The sequence below is a fragment of the Symphalangus syndactylus genome, chromosome 15 (assembly GCF_028878055.3).
Source record: "Symphalangus syndactylus isolate Jambi chromosome 15, NHGRI_mSymSyn1-v2.1_pri, whole genome shotgun sequence".
Classification (NCBI taxonomy): Eukaryota; Metazoa; Chordata; class Mammalia; order Primates; family Hylobatidae; genus Symphalangus; species Symphalangus syndactylus.
In genome coordinates, this window is record NC_072437.2 from 9,741,315 (window position 1) to 9,765,162 (window position 23,848).

The 23,848-nt window shown below is 51.1% G+C and overlaps 1 protein-coding gene across 2 annotated transcripts in view; it reads right to left on the reverse strand.

The window, feature by feature from the left end:
- COL4A2 (collagen type IV alpha 2 chain) overlaps nucleotides 1-23,848 on the reverse strand; it is a 212,732-nt gene that overhangs the window by 21,184 nt on the left and 167,700 nt on the right. For both annotated transcript variants that reach the window (XM_055244659.2, XM_063618623.1), the window contains exons 28-36: nucleotides 21,663-21,770; nucleotides 17,841-18,062; nucleotides 12,600-12,761; nucleotides 10,364-10,534; nucleotides 8,541-8,684; nucleotides 5,574-5,696; nucleotides 4,761-4,942; nucleotides 1,164-1,227; nucleotides 887-961 (exon numbers count right to left, since the gene is read on the reverse strand). In XM_055244659.2, the coding sequence (XP_055100634.2) occupies nucleotides 887-961; nucleotides 1,164-1,227; nucleotides 4,761-4,942; nucleotides 5,574-5,696; nucleotides 8,541-8,684; nucleotides 10,364-10,534; nucleotides 12,600-12,761; nucleotides 17,841-18,062; nucleotides 21,663-21,770 (1,251 nt within the window). The remainder of the gene's footprint in view (nucleotides 1-886; nucleotides 962-1,163; nucleotides 1,228-4,760; nucleotides 4,943-5,573; nucleotides 5,697-8,540; nucleotides 8,685-10,363; nucleotides 10,535-12,599; nucleotides 12,762-17,840; nucleotides 18,063-21,662; nucleotides 21,771-23,848) is intronic.

A 23,848-nucleotide genomic window follows, 5' to 3' on the forward strand; every position in this document is an offset into this window, starting at 1 on the left:
CCAAGCACCGGATGGCTCAGCAGTACAGAGCTCCCCTGTCACTCAGGAGGAAGCCACCGGGAGCCCAGGTCACAGATAACCAAGGAGCCTGGGAAGGCTGGTCAACAGGGGCGCTTATTTCTCAGCAGCGGTTCTCTGATCCTGTGCTCAACTGAACACGTCTTTCCATTCCAGAGCAATTTCTAGACAAAGAACTGGCCCAGCAGTCTCCCCACTGGCCAACCCTGGACAGACTCCTTCCCTCCCACCAGGGACAGCCCTGCAAGCCTCTGGGGCCCCAGCAACTTGAGCAGTGTGGGGTCCCCCCAAAAGAAAATCCCCAGAAAGAAGAAAACTGTCACAGGCCCCTTGAGACATCACTGCAGGCAGGAATTTAGGAGTGGAACCTCAGTGATATGCAGAAGAGAAGGGAGGCACTGTGCCGCCCCAGGCCCCCCCAACTTGCTCGGGCTGGTCAGCTGCCTCCATATCTCTCTCAAGCGACGGCCTGACTCCCCCTTTCCTGGACCCTTCGCTGTTTCTGAGAAGCTTGGGTCAGCGACCACCTGCTGCACGCCCTCAGGTGTTCTGGGAGCCAGGGTGCTAGCTGGCTTCTCACCAGTTACACTTCATGGACTGCAGTGATTCTCATCCACCGAGGGTCCATTCTGGCTTTTTTCAGTATCAAAGAGAGAGACAGAGAGAGAGAGAAAGACTTCCTGACTTTGCCTTCAGCTTTAACTTAATTAAAAATGATGGTCTTTCTTGCGCATTGGACTCGAAGACCTCATTCACTATCAAGTGCTCTGTGGTTGTTACCGAATTTGATCTGTTTGGCAAGTCGGGCTCCTAGACAAAGGCTCAGGGCTATTGTTGACGATGAAGACATGGAAAATAACTTGCGTACCTGGTATTCCAGTGGTGCCCCGCTCCCCCTTCAGGCCTGGTCTTCCTGGTAAATTTATAGTGTCCCCGATGTCACCTGTTACATGCAAAAAAGATGGCTAAGAACAGGACTTTCCACTGGGAGGCTGTGAGTTTTGCAACTTCTATTTTGTTACATTCCTAACAAGAACAATTTGCTTTAAAATACCTAACAGCACTTGCAGGTCTGATATTGGCTCACATGCTCAGAGAGCTCTGAATTGTGGACTCCCTGTTTTCACTGGACGGGCAACACTCACCGAAATCACCAGTCGGGCCGATCTCGCCATACAGGCCTGCTCTCCCTGGGGCACCTTTCTCACCCTAAAGACAGACATGAACCATCTTAGAAGGCTGTTAGTGAAGTCGGTTGTAACTCTGAAGTTAGCTCACTTATTTAACCATCCAGTATGCTAACGACAACACTCAAGGTTTGTGATCTTTTCACTTTGTGGAAAACTTGAGTTTTTCAGTGTGTATCCTAGGCGGTTTGCTTAGCTGTTCTTTTTGTTCATTTATTTATGTTTTTCTTTGAGACAGTATCTCGCTCTGTCACCCAGGCTGGAGTGCGGAGGCCCAGTCACAGCTCAATGCCGCCTTGACTTCCTGGGCTCAGGCCATTCTTCCGTCTCAGCCTCCTGTGCGGCTGGGATGACAGGTGTGAGCCACTAAGCCCGGCTGCTAACAGTTTTTAAATTTTTAGTAGAGATGGGATCTTGCTATGTTGCGCAGGCTGGTCTTGAACTCCTGGGTTCAATGATTCTCTCTCCTCTGCTTCCCAAAGTGCTGGGATTACAGGCGTGAGCCACTGCGCCTGGCCTTGCTGTTCTTACAGAACTGTGAAGTGATACAATGAAACAAGCTTGGCAACTGCATCATAATTAAGAGCATCAGTGGCCCAGTCTCCATCACGACGGTGTGGTGATGTCAGCAGCCGCGGGGACTCTGACCACATCCTCGTTCCACTACGCTTTCCCGCGTGCACGTGGTGGACCCAATCTCAAGAGCGTATTCACGCCTCATGAAAACCCTGCCAGGCAGGCACCGTTACTTCCTGATGACAGGCAAAGGAACTGAAGCACAGAAAGGTTTTGCTTAAGGTCAGTCAGTCAGCAAGTGGCAGAACTGAGATTTCAATTTGGGCAGCCAGACTGCAGAACTTGCTCTCTAGATTATAACACAGACATGGGACTGTGCACCTCCATCTGTGCAGAGGGAGACTTCTCCAGAAAGACACAGGTGGCTGGTGAGGAGATTGGGAAGATGCCTGCGTTGCTTGGTGGCTTCCTGGAAGCCCTAGTTTTCCTTTCTAGAGTGGCTTCCTCCCCAGAGGGAGCATGAGAGTTCTGGTCTACCTGGGTGCCACTGGGACTTTAGTACTACAGCATCAATGCCCAAGCATGGCCTAACATGAGTCGCTGCAGTATTAATATAGCTAGGCTGGGCATGGTGGCTCAAGCCTAGAATCCCAGCACTTTGGGAGGCTGAGGCAGGTGGACTGCCTGAGGTCAGGAGTTCAAGACCAGCCTGGCCAACATGGTGAAACCCTGTCTCTACTAAAAATACAAAATTAGCTGGGCGTGGTGGCGTGTGCCTATAATCCCAGCTACTTGGGAGGCTGTGGCAGGGGAATCGTTTGAACCAGGAGGTGGTGGTTGCAGTGAGCTAAGATCATGTCATTGCACTCCAGCCTGGGTGACAGAGTGAGACTCTGTCTCAAAAAAAAAAAAAAACAAACCACACACAAAAAAAGCTCCTTTGTGGGAGGAAGGGGGAGGGTATCCACAGGCTGCACCTTGGTTTAGATAATGCTCTATTTTTCTTTCTCAAAGTTTACTTTTCTGAGGCAAAACTTAAATACAGTAATGTCCACTCATCTTAAATGCACAGCTCAATGCATTTGAACTCGTGTGTCACTGAAAGACATAGAACACCGTCAGCACTCTGTGATAACCCCACCTAAAGCAGCCATGCTCCCGATACCCCAACAAACAGCCTTGTCAGTTCTTGAACTTCACATCAATGAAACTGAATCATGTGTACTTTTCTGTTTCTGGTTTATTTTGTTCAACATAAAGTTTGGAAATGAAGTCAGGTTGTTGGATTTTACCAAGAATTCTCATTTATTGCTGTGTATGGAGATAAAATGCACAGATAATGCTGTGTCTGGTCAGAATATACCATGTTCATTTATTCTTTTCCCTGATGATGGACATTTGGGCTGTTTTCGTTTCGAGCTGTTATGAATGAAGGTCCTTTGGATGTTGTAGGTGTCTTTGGTAGACACAGGCATCTTTCTTTTTTCTTTCTTTTTTTTTTTTGAGATGGAGTCTTGCTTTGTCACCCAAGCTGGAGTGCAATGGCGCAATCTCGGCTCACTGCAACCTCTGCCTCCTGGGTTCTGGCGATTCTTCTGCCTCGGCCTCCCCAGTAGCTGGGATTATGAGTGCGCACCACCAAACCCAGTTAATTTTTTATATTTTTGGTAGAGACGGGGTTTTACCGTGTTGGCCAGGCTAGTCTCGATCTCCTGACCTCAAGTGATCTGCCTGCCTTGGCCTCCCAAAGTGCTGGGATTATAGGCAAGAGCCACTGCACCTGGCTGGCATCTTTCTTTTTTAAAGTGACCTGAATAGCACACACAGACTGGCTAGAAGATCCTCTCAGCTGCAGATTTTGGGAGTGAGGGGAGGAAGACCCCTGAAGAATTCTGTATACCAAGGTAGGCCAGACACACAGGCACACTGTCAGGCCTCTGAGCCCAAGCTAAGCCATCATATCCCCTGTGACCTGCACGTACACATCCAGATGGCCGGTTCCTGCCTTAACTGATGACATTATCTTGTGAAATTCCTTCTCCTGGCTTACCCTGGCTCAAAAGCTCCCCTACTGAGCATCTTGTGACCCCTCACTCCTGCCCGCCAGAGAACAACTCCCCTTTTTCCTTTACCTACCCAAATCCTATAAAACGGCCCCACCCCTATCTCCCTTCACTGACTCTCTTTTCGGACTCAGCCCGCCTGCACCCAGGTGAAGTAAACAGCTTTATCGCTCACACAAAGCCTGTTTGGTGGTCTCTTCACAGGGACGCGAGTGAAACACACCAAGGGGCCCAGACCTTCTGATCTGCTCCAAATGTGCCCATCCCCTTGGGAAGGCCAGCCGTGTGCTGGGGATTGTGAGAATACACTATCTTCACATGAAAGAGGCTAGAAATGGAATTCTAGTTAACGGAATCTATGGGGAGCCACGCTGTGCTATGTTATATACACTGTCTATACAGCACACAAGAAAACTGCAAGTAGCTACTACCTTCATTCTGCAGCTGAGGGAGAAGGTGTGGAGAAGAGAGCCCTGTCCAGGGTCAGGGGTCACCATTGTTACCATCACAACAGCGTGTCTGGCCCAGGTCAAGTGCTCAACAGACATCTGCTGAACAAAGGCTGAGTGAATGGTGGCCCGGATGGGAAGCCAGGCTGCCCGGCCCCAGGTCTACGCTGTGATTCAGCCATGGGCTCTCAGGCCTGGTATCACTGATGTGCTCAATTTTAGAGCTCTGATCCCTGAAAATTCAAGTTTTGTTCTCTCAAGGCCCCCATGAAAAATGCGGACAACATGCTTCACCCAGCACAAGCCCACAGAAGGGCCACGGCAGCTGGGTGGACTCACATCACATCCGCACGGTGTCCAAGTGCAGCAGCTCCTTACAGGGCTGTGTGGACCCCGCCAAGCCTGAGGCTGCCCTGAACCTGCCGCTGACACTCTCACCCTAGCAAATTCCAGACCAAAGCATGTTCATTAACGAGCAAAGGGGAGAGGAGCTCACAGAACAAGGGGAGTAAAAGACGCCCACTCACCCGGCTTCCTATGAATCCTGGGAATCCTGTAATTCCAGGGGGGCCAGCCACCCCAGGGAATCCTGGCAAACCAGGGATGCCGGGGACTCCGATGTCTCCCTTGACTCCTTTGATGTGGCCGGGCCTCCCAGGCAGCCCAGGGATTCCTGACAGCCCCGGGATGCCTGGCATTCCTTGGATACCTGCAGGAAGACCCTGGTGTGTAACACTCTGGTGAGGACGCAGCGCCCGCCCTCCAGAAGTTTTCAATTTTGCAGCCTGGATGCATTTTGCTGTCCTATGTGCTGCGAATCTTTTTTTTTTTTTTTTTTTTTTTTTGAGACGGACTCTTGCTCTGTCACCCAGGCTGGAGTGCAGTAGCGCAATCTCGGCTCACTACAAGCTCCACCTCCCGGGTTCACGCCATTCTCCTGCCCCAGCCTCCCAAGTAGCTGGGACTCCAGGCACCCGCCACCACACCCGGCTAATTTTTTGTATTTTTAGTAGAGACGGGGTTTCACCGTGTTAGCCAGGATGGTCTTAATCTCCTGACCTTGTGATCCGCCCGCCTCGACCTCTCAAAGTGCTGGGATTACAGGCGTGAGCCACCACGCCCGGCCAGTGCTTCGAATCTTAAGACGGGAAACCGAGGTTAGTCAGGCATCAGAGAACAACCCTGCACCAGCTGTGGACACACAGGGCGCCCAGACATGAAAAGCATGAAGAAAGCCAGGTGGAGGGCACGGGCGTCTCTGGGGATGGAGAGCGGCAGGAGCTGGTGCAGGCTGGGGCGGCAGGGACTAGGGGCCATTGGCTGTAGGTCAGAAGCCTCACCTTTTGCGCCCAGGTATCCTTTCAGCCCCATAGGCCCTTCGTCTCCTTTCTCTCCTTTAATGTCTTTCATTCCCGGCAGGATGACGGGAGGTGGTCCTGGGGGCCCAGGGTCCCCTCGGCTGCCTGGAAGGGAATAGAGTGCTGTCATTTTCTGGGGGCTCCAGACCACGCAGGAGAGCACAGGTGAAGGCCTGGTCCCTGAGCCATGGGGGCTGCACGTCTCCCCCAGGCGGGAAGCCTTGGAGAGAGACCAAGGGCGCCGGAGAAGCCTCTCCTGTGTCCATCTGAGTAGTCGGAGTTGGGGGTGGCTCCAGGGTCCTGGGCCTGGGGCTGGTGTCACTGAGCACACAGCACCACAGTTGGGGGGAAATGCCTGCAGCAGATGCAGAGGGAGCGCTCAAAGCCACCGTGGCTCCCACAGGATGCTTTGTGAGAGGGTCATTTTGTTGTGTGTGCTCTGACGAGACCATGATAGACCTCGGTCACAAGCAGGCAGGCCCGTGAGGCAGGCACCAGCTCCGTGTCCTCCTATAGGCACCTTCACTGGGAGGAGAAGCATGGAAGGGAGGCCTCCGAGGGGTTCTGAGGAGCTGAGGAATTGCAGGAGGGGAGGGGCCCAGAGCTGCGGGCCGGGCGGGAAACTGTGCTAGTTCAGGCTGGGGATGCCCTGGAATCCATGCTCACTGGAGGAGTGAGTGCAATCTGGCTGAGTGAAAATAACTGAGCTTCATTCTCTAAGCATTTACTGTGTATTCGGCGCTAGGCTAAAGGCTGATGGGATCAAAATCATAAATTGGTCCTGACCCCACAGAGCGTGCCCACCAGTGGAGGGACAGACACCCCCATGGTTAACTTCACCCTAAGGAGGCTCAAGGAAATAATTTCCGTGGAGCTGAAAATTACTTAATCTTAACATGCCATTTTGCCTGAAACAGCCTGAAATCTCTGCTAACATGAAGACTCCTTGAAAGCGCAAGTGTGAGTAAAAACCCTAAAAAAAATGAGCACCCTAGATTGCAATTTTTATTTTGCTGAAAATTTGTAAAAGCTGTAACTCTGGAGAGTAATGAAGGTTTTCTGAAACAGCTTATTGATGTGTGATTTATATACCCTACAACTCACTCCAGTAAAGAGAACAATTACGTAACTTTAGTGTATTCACAGAGCTGTGAGCGAGCAGCACCATCTAACTTGAGAACACTTTATCCCCGAAAATGAAACCCTGGGGCCACTGGCAGCCATTCTCTAATTCTCCCCTAACCCCTCGGCTGTAGGAAACTGCGAATCTCCTTTTCATTTCTGTAAATTTGCTTACTGGGGACATCTCATATACACGCGGTCAGACGACACGTGGCATCGTGTTCTCAAGGCTCGCCCACGCGCCACGTCTGAGAGCGCCATCCTTCCTCAGCACTGAATGTGCCCCTCGCACAGCTCCGCCATAGTTTACTCATCCATTCATCAGTCGATGCATTTTCAGGCTGTTTCCATTTACGGCTGCTATAAAGGTTACTGCCATGAGATTTGTGTCCACATTTTTGTCTGTACCTATGTTTTCAATGATCTTCATCTAGGAGTAGAACTTCTGGGTAACTCTATGGTTCGTTTCTTTTTTTTTTTCTTTTTTTTTTTTTTATTATACTTTAGGGTTTTAGGGTACATGTGCACAATGTGCAGTTTTGTTACATATGTATCCATGTGCCATGTTGATTTCCTGCACCCTTTAACTCGTCATTTAGCATTAGGTATATCTCCTAATGCTGTCCCTCCCCCCTCCCCACACCCCACAACAGTCCCCGGAGTGTGATGTTCCCCTTCCTGTGTCCATGAGTTCTCATTGTTCAATTCCCACCTATGAGTGAGAACATGCGGTGTTTGGTTTTTTGTCCTTGCGATAGTTTACTGAGAATGATGTTTTCCAGTTTCATCCATGTCCCTACAAAGGACACGAACTCATCATTTTTTATGGCTGCATAGTATTCCATGGTGTATATGTGCCACATTTTCTTAATCCAGTCTATCGTTGTTGGACATTTGGGTTGGTTCCAACTCTTTGCTATTGTGAATAGTGCCGCAATAAACATACGTGTGCATGTGTCTTTATAGCAGCATGATTTATAGTCCTTTGGGTATATACCCAGTAATGGGATGGCTGGGTCAAATGGTATTTCTAGTTCGAGATCCCTGAGGAATCGCCACACTGACTTCCACAATGGTTGAACTAGTTTACAGTCCCACCAACAGTGTAAAAGTATGGTTCGTTTCTTAATGAACTGCCAACTGTTTTGCACACTGGCCGCAGCGTTTTACACTCCCGCTGGCAGCCTGTGAAGGTTCCCATTTCTCCACCTCCTCACCAACACTCACTCTTAGTCATTAACTTTTTAGAGACCACTGTGATTATTTCAGAACAAAAGCATCTGAACAGAAGACATGAAAATGTGACTTGTTAGTAATAAACTCAATGAACAAGGGGCCTGATGTGGGGGGTCTTGAGATGCCTGTCCACGTGAGGGTTTGAACCCACCTCATGTGTGGACCACGTTCTCTCTGGCACCGTGTTATGTCCTTCCACCTGGAGAGCTGCGTCCTCCTGTGCCGGGTGGTACTTCCACCTCTTGGAACTCACCTGTCCCCTGCTTTTCACCGCCGCCTCTTCATGTTTACCACAGTATAATCATGGTGAAATATGTTTTCATGACATATTTGGTTCTTGGCGATGCCATCATTTTGGTTCTCAAGAGTTTCCTTTGGTTAGGATTATTCCCTTATCACATGGTCAGTGTGTTGAGGCAGGGATAAAGCCTTTGCATTTTTGTTAGTTCATTTTGTTTGTTTTGTCTAGCTTTAGGGTTCCCGGATGCATGGGTTTTCAAAAATTCATTCTGGGCAATGTTATGCCACCACGAAAGGGTAAGGAGGATGCCACCATGATCAGGTATGGAGGATGTTAAGAGAGGGACATACCTTTAAAACCTGGCTCACCAGCCAGACCCTTCAGACCGGGTATTCCGAAAAATCCAGCCTCGCCTTTGCTCCCTGGAAAGCCAGGTCTCCCTTTGAGTCCAGGCATGCCTTGGAAACCATCCATCCCAGGTGAGCCTCTATCTCCTTCAGAGGAAAAGAGGAAAGTGCTGGGTTAGACACGAATAAAATGCACGGGACATTTCAATCTCACGTCTCCGTAACATTTCGGCAATGTAACTCAAGTGAGAAGATTCTGAACCTAAAATAGGAATTTCCGGGGACACCATCTTCTAAGCAACTTCTGTCTGTTGACCTCTACTGTTAACAGACAGCATTCCAGAATCAGCCTGTCTTCAGACCAGACATTGGCAACAAGGAAACACACAAAGGTCAGGCAGGAAGAGTAGGAGGGAAATCTGAAGATGATGCAGGTCCACTGGCCCGCAGGCCCATCAGACAAAGGCAGAGGGGCGCGCTGGAAAGGAAGGCAGCAGTAACACCGCACCTGGCATGGAAATGCGACACAGGACCACGGAGAGACAGGCCAATGTCTCCAGCAACAGAAGGACAAGCGAAGGTGTCTCCAGCAACAGAAAGACAGACGCATATGTCTCTAGTAATGGAAAGACCAACCCATGTTGGTCTCCAGCAACGGAGGGACAGAACAGTGTGTCTCCAGCAACGGAGGGACAGAACAGTGTGTCTCCAGCAACGGAGGGACAGAACAGTGTGTCTCCAGCAACGGAGGGACAGAACAGTGTGTCTCCAGCAACGGAGGGACAGAACAGTGTGTCTCCAGCAACGGAGGGACAGAACAGTGTGTCTCCAGCAACGGAGGGACAGAACAGTGTGTCTCCAGCAACGGAGGGACAGAACAGTGTGTCTCCAGCAACGGAGGGACAGAACAGTGTGTCTCCAGCAACGGAGGGACAGAACAGTGTGTCTCCAGCAACGGAGGGACAGAACAGTGTGTCTCCAGCAACGGAGGGACAGAACAGTGTGTCTCCAGCAACGGAGGGACAGAACAGTGTGTCTCCAGCAACGGAGGGACAGAACAGTGTGTCTCCAGCAACGGAGGGACAGAACAGTGTGTCTCCAGCAACGGAGGGACAGAACACAGTGTCTCCAGCAATGGAGGGACAGAACAGTGTGTCTCCAGCAACGGAGGGACAGAACAGTGTGTCTCCAGCAACGGAGGGACAGAACAGTGTGTCTCCAGCAACGGAGGGACAGAACAGTGTGTCTCCAGCAACGGAGGGACAGAACAGTGTGTCTCCAGCAACGGAGGGACAGAACAGTGTGTCTCCAGCAACGGAGGGACAGAACACAGTGTCTCCAGCAACGGAGGGACAGAACAGTGTGTCTCTAGCAATGTTCATGGGCTGGAGGGCTCTGCTTCTAGATTGGCTGCTTGTGCTGAAATAAATCCCTGTACTAACCACTTTGCTTTGCTTTGGTTTCAAATTCACCAAATAACCTCTGGATCTGAATCCGGGCCCCTGAGTGGGCCTCTCCACAAATCTCCCTGTGCAGATGGTGATATTTACAATAAGATGATGTTTCCCAGGCAGGAGCAGTTTGTCTTGGTGAATTCATAAACCGGCTTTGTCAGGCGCATTGGTCCCACCCGCGTCTAAGCAGCATTAACCAGCTGTCCTGGGGCTGCTGTCTCCTGGGTCAGGAGAGTCCCAAGGCCTCCCATCTGCAGAAGTGTGAGGCCAGCCCCACGGCCCACAGAGGTGCCCAGCAAAGCTGTCTCAGGTCAGAGTTGATCAGACCCAACCTCCCTGCCAAGGGATCCCTGGTCACAGTCACACAATTACCTTTTAGCCCGGGGGTCCCAGGCATTCCATCAATTCCTTTAAATCCAGGGCTTCCTGGATGGCCTCGCTCCCCGGCCAAGCCAGCGTCTCCTCTGTCACCAGAGAGACCTTTCATGCCCACAGGGCCAGGAGCGCCTGTGTCCCCAGGGTCCCCTCTATCACCAGGCAGACCTGTCAGGAAGAGGAGCAAATCAAAGAGGGTGGACAAACACACACAGGGGAAATTTCTCTTCTGCTTTTACGGCATCGAGTGTTCAGTAAGAAAAACTCCTTAGAAGGAAAGTGGAAAACCACCATGTTGGGGTGAGTTTCCAAAGTATGGCCGGAGCGGGACCCTGGGGCTGGCCTTTCTGGAGAGGTCTTTATCAGGCGGTTGAGGCTGTGCTGGGGGGTGCCAGCCAACATGGCTTTCCCACTGCAGCCTTCAGAAGCCAAGGGACAAAGCTCTCTGGATGCTGATGTGAGTGGGGGGCCTTGCCAGCTCTGGCCGGGGCATGGTCACTGGGGTTAGTCAAGAGCTGGCCTGTTCCTCGCGAACACCACTGGCTCCAGCCCAGAGTTAGTCTGGGGGGACCCTCCAGCTGCCCATTTGCTGCTGCTGCCCTCTCTGGTCTTCGTGCTCCCATCTCATCATTGCTACTGTCGTGAGCTTGGCAGCTCCCAGCCCACAGCTGTCCTCCTGCCTCCCCCGACTCCAAGCCGTCCAAGGGCTGCCTGCTGGGTCCCTACAATCCCTTCTTAATGCATTTCTCTGTTAAAAACTCCCAAAGGCCCCCTCTGCCTCGGGGCTCTAACTCCCTAGCTCCAGCATTCACTGCTCCCAACCTTCGGCTCAACCTTCCTATCTAAACCCCCAGTCCCCTCAAATCAGGCTCTCTTCCCCAGCCGGTCTGGGGATCACAGGCTCCAAAGTGTTCCCTGGGCAATCCTGTCTCTGCTGGGGTGGTCCCCCTTTCCTAGAGAGCACCCCACATTCCAGTCCCAGCCTTCTCCCCCGCTGGCACCAGGCACTTCTCCCCTTGGGCTTGCTCTGACCTGCCTGTCCCCGCCTCCTCTGGGTCACCGGGGACCGCGTGGCCTTGTCACTCTGCTGGCTTGCCCAGGCCTTTTAATGTGTGTGTCTCTCTCCCCACCTAAAGCGTAGGCTTTAGTTCAGGACAGGCTTTCCCATGGGTCTCGTAAGCACCACACGAGGCTGTGTTCAGCTGATTCTTAGTAGATGAGAACCAGCACCGCCCTGTCGATACTGAGACAGGAGCCTGAACCTCCGGTCCAGGTTTGCTACCCCGGGGAAGCCAGTGGCTAGTGCGGCAATGGGGGAGCGCGCCCTACCTGAGTCCAGCCCCCCCGCTCTTGGACACAGGCGAGGCCCCACATCGGGGAAGCCAGCGTGTGTCTTCAAGTGGAGTGGCAGTTCCTTAGCAAGACCTGCTAAGGTCCTGGACAAAGCTGTTGCCTGACTGTGGCAAACCAGAGAACTATGGTAAGATTGAGAGTTTCTAAAAGGTGACTGTGATCCATGGAGACCACTCCTTACTAAGCAACTGCGTCTTTCCCACTTTTCAGTTAGCGTCCTTTGGTGACATCCAACACTTCCTTAAAAAGCTGTGTTTCTGGACAAAACAAAAAGGTGGGAAAGTATATTGATTCCTCCAACCAGCACTGACAGTTTCCCTGGACGGTGAAGTGTAGAAGTCTGGGAACTGGCTGTGCTGAGTGTGGGAGAGCAGCCTGGGCAGTGGTGGGCGATGCCCATGGATGCTGTGCCCTGCCTGCCTTCTGGGCCACCTCTGCCACCTGCTTTGGCCTCTGTGTGGTGGGCATGCAGCCAAGGCTCCCCTCCCTGCTCCTCTGCTCCAGCCCATCTACCCCAGGTTTCCCTGACGGAGCCACCTGCCTTTCCAACCCACGCCCTGCACTTTCATAAAACCCTTTCTCCTCTCCACATGAGAGCAGTGATTCTGAACTTTTGTAGGAGGAATTTCGTTCTTTTTCTTTTTTCCCGATGAGACCTTCCCTAGATCCTTAATATATACAACAGGTACAGAGGATGAGCCGATGTCTCAGGCTGTTTGTGTCTCCGTGTTAGGTGAAATCCATGTTCTGGTTTGGGAACCCCTGCAGCTCTCTTCAGGGGTTCCACGGAACAGAGTTTGAGAGCTCCACAAGACAGTGCTCGTTCTCTTGGTAGGACCAGTGAGGACCCCACTCGTTTATGGGAGGGCTGGAGTCTTACCTTCAAGGCCTGGGATTCCTGGCAGCCCCAAGGGCCCCCCTTGGCCAGGAGCTCCTGGGAATCCATGCAGTCCTGGAGGCCCGTACGGGCCTGGCTGGCCGGAAGGTCCTGGGAGGCCTGGCTGGCCCTTCAGCCCTGGCATTCCAGGCATCCCTTGGCTTCCTGCAGAAATCAGAGACAAGAGCTGTGGGGGCCAACTCTGGACTGTTCATCACAGACAGCATCTCCCTCCACACACTCATTCTGTGAAAAGAGTAATTCATGCTTTTCTGGACTCTAGAGAATCAGGAAAACACCAAGTATAAAGGATAAAATCAAGGTAGCGCACACCATCACCCAGCAATAATGACTACCACTGGGTATGTCCTTCCTGCCCTTTTCTATTCCTATAAATAACCAGACATCTGCAGAGTTGACATGGCACTATGAGTACAGTTTTCACCTAGTTTTCTTCACTTGACATTATATTTTGAACATTTTGCCATGTTTAAAAATAGTCTTTGCAAACATTTAAAATAACTACATGAATAAAACTCTATCGTCTGGACACATTTAATGTATTCCACCGCATCCTCCCCACTTTTTTCACTTTTGCAAATAGCACTGTCAGGAATAGTTGGAGAGTTTTCTTTTTTTGCTGTGTTTATCCATGTCCATGTCGTAGGTAATTTCTTTAGGAAACTGCCTGAGAAATTGACATCGTGTATCAAAGCAAACACTAATTTAATGTTTTTTAAAAGATACATCGTGCTGCTTTCAGAAAGTCTACACCCATTTATTCTACCAGTGTTTTCCCAGCACTGAGCGTTAGCATCGAAGCAAAACGGAACCCTGGCAGTCGTGATGTAGTGAAACGTGGTGTCGGGGATCCACGTGATGGTCTTCATTATGATCTATGTTTCTTTCTCCTGGTTATTGATTTTGGTGAAGTTTTAGTTCTTTGCTCGTATCTTCTCTCTCTTTCTTTCTTTTTTAAATGGAGACAGGGTTTCGCCATATTGCCGAGGCTGGTTTCAAACTCCTGAGCTCACGCGATCTGCCTGCCTTGGCCTCCCAAAGTGCTGGGATTACAGGCATGAGCCACCGTGCCTGGCCTCTTTGCTCCTATTTCCCTTTGGGGATTTTTATATTTTCCTGATAGATTTTAGTATTCCTCATATACATTGACGAATTTTCCTTCATATCTATTGTAAAGTTTATTCTGCTGCTCAAACTTTGATTTTGCTTTCCATGTGCAGGGTACTAACCTTTGTATTCAAATTTCATATGGTGTGTGTGTGGGTGTGTGTGCACATGTGTGATTTCTTCTTTTCATTTTAAGTTTGGAATATCCTGTCCTGCCCAGTGGTCAGATATTAAGGGCATCTGTTTTCTTCTAGTTTTTAACACTAGCTCCCTGGACCTCCTTATATTCAGGCATTTCCCCCTCCCTTCATGAGCCTGACGCTTGTCGCAGCTGCTCTCCAATTATTAACACTGGAGCGTGGAGGTGCACACTCCTGCCACCACTTTCCAGTCTACACTCTCACATAGCCTCACAGCCATCCTGCAGGTGTGCAGGGCTGGTCCAGGATAGGGAGGCAGACGAGCCAGGGGGATGCACAGGAGGGGGCAGTGACAAAAGGGACCCGGTCAGTCTTGGACCAACCCAGAACTGAGAGTCAGGCTGCTGACTGTGCATTGTCTGACTGCGTCAACCTGCAGCGAGGGAGAGGGCTGACTTGGGCAGGAGGCGCACTCGAAGCCGAAGTCTGAAATGAAATTCTCTGAGATGCACGGATGCATCGATTCTCACCTCCTCCTGTAGTACTGTGAGAAATGAGGACACTTTTATTTTTTGGTCTTCTATCTTTAGGGTGAAGAGCTCCAGGAGAAATGGATTGTTAGTGGGTGCTAATGGTTGTGAAGAGTAGGCAGGCAGCGCTGCAGGCTGTAAAGGTTTCGCAGTGATGGCAGGTCCACCCCACTCCTGCTCATTGACAAGAACAATAGGGTGGGGATCTGACAGACATAAGGTAACATCCATAACCCGGGGACATGGACTGTGGGGGGACCGGGGGCTGAGCAGGCGAGATGGCCTCAGCAGGGGCCAGCAGGGCTGGAGACGGTCTGGGCATGCTTCTGAGCGCTGCCCCTCCTCCCCTACTGGAAGTGGACAGCACAGTCTACGGGTGAATGTGCATGAATGCCCACTCCTCCGGCAGGGACTGCCTTGCAAAAATCAGGCACCGAGGTGCTTTGTGATTATTTCTTTGGAGCTGAATGTTTCAGGTCAGTTTCCACTTATAGACTATCTGTTAAAAAACGAACGACTGCTAAAAATCAGTCTCCCTCAGTGAAATCACATCTCATCTGTGGACATCTGCATTACTTTATTCCAAGAGTTCTGCTCAGAAGTGCAGAGTGCACCTGTGTGTGTCTGTGGCTGTCCTGTACAGCCAGTCGAACGGAAGCAGGAGCCACTGCACGCTGCTCCTGTAGCACTGGTGAGCGGAGCTGAAACTGAAATAGTTACTTGGAATGTTGATACTTTGGGAGTCAGGATTTTTACCACCCAAAACATTCTGCCTAACAAGCCATATGAAGCTTGTCATAAAGGTGACGTTGATCATGGTGAAGACCTTAATCAGACATCGAAAGTAAGCCTGCTGCCATTTGTTTTCATGCTCAAACATTCCGAAGCCTGCAGGAAGTAATTAAGTTTTAAAAAAATTCTACCAGAAGTACCCTTATGTCAAAGAGCTTGGGGCAGGATTTTGACAGCTGGGTTGCAGAACAGATCGACGGTGGACACTCAAGTCACCTATGTATGTCCTTCACTTTGCCTTCTGTGAACGCATTTAAGTGCCCACCAGGAAGGCTGACACACGGAGCCCCACCTCTCAGCGCTGAGTCCTCAGTTTCTGTAGACAGCGCTGATCTGCATCTTACCTTCCATAAATGACCTGGAGAGTCAGTAGGACTGAAAAGGGGAGATCTGAATGGCCGAGCACGAGGTCTCCCCATCCTGGTAATTTCACTCAATGACCTGCTCTAGCTGGCTTGTCAGGGTTGGATGCGTACGTGTGAGCATGCATAGGCACGTGTGTGTATGTGAGTGTGCGATCGTGTGTGTGTGCACAGGCACGTGTGTGGGTATGTATGTGTGTGTATGTGAGTGTGTGATCATGTGTGTGTGCATAGGCACATGTGTGGGTATGTATGTGTGTGTATGTGAGTGTGATCATGTGTGTGTGCACAGGCACGTGTGTGGGTACATGCATGTGTGTGTGATCGTATGTGAGCGTGCACAGGCACGTGTGTGGGTACGTGCGTGTGTGTGATCGTGTGTGAGTGTGCACAGGCACGTGTGTGGGCACGTGAGTGTTGTATGGAGTGTGTGATCGTGTGTGAGCATGCACAGGCACGTGTGTGGGTACGTGCGTGTGTGATCATATGTGAGCGTGCACAGGCATGTGTGTGGGTACGTGCATGTGTGATCATGTGTGAGCATGAATAGGCACGTGTGTGGGTACGTGCGTGTGTGATCATGTGTGAATGTGCATAGGCACGTGAGTGTTGTATGGAGTGTGTGATCATGTATGAATGTGCATAGGCACGTGTGTGGGCATGTGCATGTGTGTATGTGTGTGATCATGTGAGTGTGCATGAGTGTGACTGTGAGCATGTGTGTGTGTGCATGAGTGTGACTGTGCGTGTGTCTGCATGAGTGTGACTGTGTGTGTGCATGAGTGTGACTGTGAGTGTGTGTGTGTGCATGAGTGTGACTGTGTGTGTGTGTGTGCATGAGTGTGACTGTGAGTGTGTGTGTGTGTGCATGAGTGTGACTGTGAGTGTGTGTGTGTGTGCGCACTCCGGCCATCTTAGGCTCTTCCTTGCTCTCTCAGTGAACCGTGGCACCCATGGGCGCTCCGTAGTACCAACAGCTGGGGGGGCTGATCAGTCTCATCATCATCAAAACTCCCCTGTCCTGGGTCCCAACCCCTCCAGGCCTTGCTAGGAATCTGACAGGTTCATCCGAAAACCAATTCACGCTCCTGAGCTTCATGGGTTCGCCTGCCAGCGGAGGCCTAGCCTCCATCTCGCTCAGGATGCCTGATGTGGGCTGACAGCAGAATCAGGGGAGCGACACCTGCTTCCCACACCACAGAGAAGCCTCTTTGGGCTGGGGTTGGCAGAAGGGACTAACGACAATGCCATCAACAGATAAACAGTGAACGCATTGAGTCACAGTTTTATCCCGCATTATCTTTTCTTTTCTTTTTGAGACAGGGTCTCACTCTGTCACCCAGGCTGGAGCGCAGTGGAATGATCATAGCTCACTGCAGTCTCCAATTCCTGGGCTCAAGCGGTCCTCCCACCTCAGCTTCCCATGTAGTTGGGATTACAGGTGCACAACACCACGCCAAGTTAGTTATTTGATTTTTTTTTTGTAGAGATGGGGTCTCCCTGTGTAGCCCAGGATGGTTTTGAAACCCTGAGCTCAATGAAGCCTCTTGCCTTGGCCTCCCAAAGTGTTGGGATTACAGGTGGAAGCCACCGTGCTCAGCCTCATTGTTGATTTGGAACACTGAATGGCAGGTTCCAATGATCTAGCAATCCCCAGCCTGGGGTTCACCCAGTGTGAACACTTGCTGTCCATGGCATCATCTTTCATTACAGCTCGGGGCTCGGGTTCCCAAAGCCAATTTGGCAGCAGTTGAACCCTTAAAGCCACTGGGTGCCTTGTCACTCATGAAACCGTAGATGCTGTCTACTTTGATAGAGATACCTTGATAACATTGTAAACAACATTAAGACATTTTAAAAAATGTATTAATTTTTACACCAATAAAATTGCATTCCAGATTATTCCTATTTTCCTTCTTCACCTCTGACTAAGCATGGCCAGGCCCATCTTTTCTTCATACCAACTGTAAAGATTCTGCCAAGAAAAACAGTGAGCCTGTCACGGCCCCTGTCACGGCCAGGCATATGCAACTTGATAACAGATTACATCAGTGAATCCACACCTGTCAAAGTTCTCAGACGGCCAGACCGCACCGGCTACCGCGGGTAATCACAGTGTTGTGATAGACACATTCTAAAGGAGCGTTGGAAGGCCATGGGAGAAGGTACGCATGGCTAGCACCATAGGGCACTGCTGCTTCCTACCAAATCCCCCGGAAGGGATTGGGGTCGCCCTTGGAGGCCACTGTGCAGCTGGGATGGGGCCCCCCGGCTTCCCAATGGGGCACTCACCTCTGAATCCAGGGGGGCCTCTGTCTCCGGGAAGGCCTTTAAGCCCAGGCTGTCCAGGCACACCAGCATCTCCTCGTGGCCCGGGCTGGGCTCCCAGGACTTCTCCAGGAAGGCCCCTTTCCCCAGGGGGCCCGTCTGGCCCTGGCAGGCCGATGGGACCTGGGGATCCATCTGGGCCAGGGAGACCCACTGCACCTTTGGATCCTCGGGGTCCTATGAACCCTAAAAGGAAACATGGGTGGGCCCCAAACCACAAGTTAGCATGGTGACGTTTTAAGAGAAGTGTCAAAAAGAGGCTGGAAACAGCAAAAATTTGGCTATGGGGTCCTCAGAAGGCATTCCTCAGCTCGAGCCCTTGTCTCTGTCGCCCTTTTTGGAACCTACAACCTTCGCCACGTCGTTCTGTCAGTTATGTTTCTTCTGCTTCCCCTGCCATCCGGCCCCCAGCCCTAAAACTGAGCGAAGGTGGATAAGCCCATAAGAACACCTCCTTGGACCTCGATTTGCATAATTTATGGGTTCCCCTGCTTTGCAAATAAGCCCCAAAGAATAGCTTTTTGTGGGACCTTCTAGGTTGTGGTGAGTGAGGAACGGCACTTTGGGATGGAAAATCCCAGGGAGGCAGGAACGAACAGGGCCGTCAGAGCCAAAACGCTGCCTGCTGTAACATCTCCCTGGTAGAAACCCGTCACTGTCAGTTTGGAAACGCTTCAAAGAGGAATGACACCCCTCTGTTGTATTGACCATGAAAATCATCAAGTCCCAATCCCAGCACTTTGGGAGGCCGAGGTGGGCGAATCACAAGGTCAGGAAATCGAGACCATCCTGGCTAACACGGTGAAACCCCATCTCTACTAAAAATACAAAAAATTAGCCGGGCATGGTGGTGGGCGCCTGTAGTCCCAGCTACTCGGGAGGCTGAGGTGGGAGAATGGCGTGAACCTGGGAGGCGGAACTTGCAGTGAGCCGAGATCGCGCCACTGCACTCCAGCCTGGGCGACACAGCGAGACTCTGTCTCAAAAAAAAAAAAAAAAAAAAAAAAAAAAAAGAAAATCATCAAGTCCCATCTGTGGATGGAGGGAAGGCAGCTGTCCTGTGTCTTTTGTGGGTGCCACTGGATAAAATGATCTCATCGGGTCACTTCCTTTTTTGGTGCAGTCAGCCCTGATGTGGCCTCAGAATGAACTCCCACAGCTGACAGTCACACTGTGCTCAGAAGGAAAGGCTTCTGAGGTCACCACCACCCACGCTGTGCATGCAGGAGAGAAGCCTGCAACGATGAGACTGGCAGGTGATTCTGCGGGACAGGATCAAGTACACGGCAGGCTCGGCACTCCTATGTATGGATATGGAAAAGGGAACGTTCTCTGTGTTCTGTGGGGTGTATCCCACCAAAAAGATCCAATGAGCAGGGCCCTGGGCCCTCCTGGGCCTGTACAGCCATCCCCGCCTGTGAGCTGGGAGTGACTGGAATACAGAATAAAGGATCTGGATTAACCTGACATTAATCAGCTAGACCGTATTTGGAGTTCTAACGGTGTGATTTACTCACAATGAAGAGACATGACTTTCACTGGCAATGTTACAAACTGTACCCAGGGAGCCGTGCACTTGGGTTTGCATGTGTGGGTCTTAGATCTGGAATAGACTCTCTGATTTTTGCAATCCTTGAATTGGGCGTTTTATCCTCTTCTGCATGTGGTGACAGAAGGGCAGTATATTTCAGCACCATAAAAAGTGACATGCGTTTCAGAAACTGATCAGTTCCTCAATCACCACCCACTCCCGGCCTGCCCCAGCCTCCCTGTTCATGATGTAAGGGCTCACATTTGATGGCGGAACAGGCTCCCAACTCACGTGGGCAACTGTCTAAATCACCTGACAATGGGCACATCCCATCCATTCCCCCCTAAAGGGTAGCCCCGTATGGCGTTCACGCACACATGGCTGTGCACTCCAATCATAATTACCAGAGAACTTTCATATTCACAGCAAGAAGCTGTTCAAGAATTACTATCCTTCTCTCAAAATCATGAATGCTTAAACTTAGTATATATGAAATCATGAGAGTAGCAATGTTGCACTTCTAAATATTTAGACACTTCCAGCAGGGCAACAAAACTGCAGAGACCAACCCCTGGGGCAGAGGCATGGAGACTTCCTTTGCTTCACTTGAACGCAGAGTTGTTTTTACCAGGGCCTTGATACGGACACAGGAAGCCTGCTTCCCAATTTCACAAAACATGGAGAAACGCATCATATGAAAGGAAACAGGGTGAGGGTTTGGAACAATCCCTATGGGCTGCAACACGAAATTCCAAAAGATACCATCTATCAGGGACGGACAGACAATTCTGCATTGAGGCTTAAATCAGCTGTCTGAGTGGAGGTCAGGGGAGGGGCAGGTTCAATTAGTCTTCACTGGGAACATCTGCAAGATGTTCAACCTAAGGGCCCAACAGTCCCGATGTTCTGTGTGATATTCCAGACTTGGGGAGCACTTTATTCCGTTTCTAGAGCCCAGCTGGAAAAGAATCCTGTAAGTGGGGGTCCTAGAAGGTTGCTCAGAATTCCAAGGGCATGGAACGATGTCATTAAAAGAAAGTGTGTCTTCCCGGGGTCAGTTCTGCCTGTTCATGAGACGTCTGTGGGAGATGTGGCCGCCTCTCTCAGGGTGTGTGGTTATGAGGAAGTCAACTGTGTGCCTCAGGAACAGCCCAGTGAGAACTCCCCGGGAGGCAGGCTGTATTCCAGGGAGGAGCTTTCTAGCAACAAGAGGGTTCCAATGTGCCACAGGTTCTAGGTGACAAGCGGGACTCCAGCAGAGGCTGGAGGAACCTGCCCAGGCCCCTGTGGAAGGATGTTTCATCTTGGGTGGAAAGTTGTCCATAATGGCTTCCATGGTTTCATTAGACAAACACTATCGAAGACGTGTGTGACCTGGCGCAGTGGCTCACGCCTGTCATCCCAGCACTTTGGCAGGCTGAGGCAGGCGGATCACCTAATGTCAGGAGTTCGAGACCAGCCTGGCCAACATGGTGAAATCCCCGTCTCTACTGAAAATACAAAAATCAGCCAGGTGTGGTGGCACATGCCTGTAATCCCAGCTACTTAGGAGGCTGAGGCAGGAGAGTCCCTTGAACCCAGAAGGCGGAGGTTGCAGTGAGCTGAGATTGTGCCACTGCACTCCAGCCTGGGTGACAGAGCGAGACTCCATTTCATAAAAAAAAAAAAAAAAAAAGACACGTATGCCCCTGCAATCAAGGCAGTGCCATCCCACTCATGCACATCGCCTATGGCACAACTGCAGGACACCTACGTCTGCAGACGCCTGGCTGCATTCCAGAGCACACTGACACGCCAGTGGGTACTCCACCAGAGCTGGTTAAGGGAAACCTCGTTTTCCTCCACATACAGATTAATGCCTTAAGCTCTTGCAGCCACATCGTGAGAGGGCTATTTATGCCTTTAAGGGTTCTCTCAGGAGAGGATAACTTTGTGTTGCCCTTAGAATGTTTAATATTAATCATTATTACCCCTGAGGACATACCTGGGAGACAGGTGTTGCAGAGGACAGCCATTCCGAAACACCTGTCTCCTTTTTCCTGCAAGATCTGCAGATAGCTTCTGCAAAAACCCAGTACAGTACCAGTGATGAAAAATCAAGAATTTCTAATCTCCCAAGGACAAATGCAAAAGTTGTCAAGTATTTGTTAAAACAGCTTCTACAGAGTGGAAGATAATAGAGCTGGATGCTGATGAATCACACACAGGTCCCCGCCAGAACCCAGGGGCTCAATGGGGGTCTGATCTCAACTCACCTGGGGGTCCTGGGAACCCTTCACGACCTGGGTCTCCTGGCAAGCCCTTGGGCCCTGGTCCTCCATCAGCTCCTGAGAAGCCTGGGATTCCTCGGAGGCCTTTGGCACCTAAATACCCAAATAAACCACAAACCACATCAGGCTCCACGAGGATAAATGGGCATGGTCATGCTTGGCATCCGACTTAATGTGGATCTCATGAAACCGGGAAAAAATGAGGCTGGGGGGAATATTAGCCTGAAACAGCACCTCCAGGCTTACAAAATGATTTTCAGTGTTTAAAATCCTGTTTACAGACTGGAACCATAATAATAATAATATCCAATATTTAGATTCTACAGTGCTCTAAATGAGGGCTTTGGAGGTGGGGTCAGATGCCTGGCTGTAAATTTTGGCCCTACGTATTCTACCCGTGTGACCGTGGACAACTTTCTGTGCCTCAGTTGCCTCATCTGTAAAGTGGGGAGAATGACTGCCTGCCTCATGAGGACGCCACGAAGACTATGAGGTGACTCTTTTCAAACACTTAAACCCTGCTTGGCCCAGTATGTGGGCTCCAGGTGTTTTCTGATAATTGAAGGACTGAGGTTCCTCAGCAATGTCACCAAACCCAACTGCCATGCTTTTTTATCCCCGTTCCTGGCGCCTCTTGGGAAGGGGATGTGTGTGAGGCAAACCTACCCTCACTCTTAGAAAGTGGTGTGCGGACAGCAGGAGTGAGCGGGAGGAGCGGATGGGAGGCCAGCAAGGGGCTCCCAGCAATGGGGGCCTGGGCATGAAATGGAAATAACCGGGCATGGCTAGGGGAGCCCTGGAGCCACAGAAACCCACACTCGCATTGCTGGAGCTTTCCTGGAGACTGGCCTTGGCACACGGCTGTGGTCTGGGTGTGTGTTGAGCGTGCTGGCCTCTAGTTCTCTCTGACCATCTGAGACATGCGGAGTTGTCACCATTTTGGGGGTTGTTGTATGAATGATGGTGTTGAAATCCATGGATGGAATTAGACCGGGGGCAGGTCTAATGGAACGTGGAAGATACAAGCTCAGTTCTCAGAAGACAACACAAGGAGCCTTTACCTCTGCTCACGGTGCAGATACCTCTGCACTTGTCCTGCGGTGCCCAGACCCTGTGATCACGGTGTGCTCTGAAGACCCCCTTAAGGTGCAGGGCACACAGAATGTCTGTCCGAAGACCCCCTTAAGGTGCAGGGCACACAGAATGTCTGTCCGAAGACCCCCTTAAGGTGCAGGGCACACAGAATGTCTGTCCGAAGACCCCCTTAAGGTGTAGGGCACACAGAATGTCTGTCCGAAGACCCCCTTAAGGTGCAGGGCACACAGAATGTCTGTCCGAAGACCCCCTTAAGGTGCAGGGCACACAGAATGCATCTGTCCGAAGACCCCCTTAAGGTGCAGGGCACACAGAATGTCTGTCCGAAGACCCCCTTAAGGTGCAGGGCACACAGAATGCATCTGTCCGAAGACCCCCTTAAGGTGCAGGGCACACAGAATGTCTGTCCAAAGACCCCCTTAAGGTGCAGGGCACACAGAATGTCTGTCCACTTTCCTAACTCTCAGTGCTATTCACACTACACTGGTGTCGCTCTCTACAGTTTATCACGGGAAGCAGTGAGGGCATGATTTGTGCAGCAGGAAGCATCTAGAACATCTGTCTGCACTATTCATCTTGCATAGGTGGGGACTTAGTTCCAGAAGGAACAAGTGAGAACAGCTCTGGCTGTGTCTGGTGCTTGCGACACTGAGTTACCCAAGTGACATGCTTCCCCGGCCCCATCACAGGCCGAGTGGAAGAGACATCCAAAGGGGAATCCTACTGCTCAGAGAACTCGCTTTTCTCAGGCTGATGCACACAGGCATAGAACCACCTCTCAGGGTCCAGCCCTCCTCCTGCTTGAGTGGAAGCCCTGGCTCTGTGTTCCCCGATGCTCACAGGCATCTCCACGGAGACCCTGGAGTGCAGGGCAGCAGAATCGCAGTGTAGGTCGGGGATCCCAACAGCAGTGGTGGCCGGCCAGGCCCCCACCGCCAACACTGGACACGCAGGCGGCCTTAGGCATGGGCTCTGTGAAGGGCGCCGGGCGCTTTCTCACATGAGCTGAGAGATGGCCTGGGCCAGCAGACAGAAGCCCAGGTCCTCCCAGGTGCTAGAGACAAACAGTCTAGCCT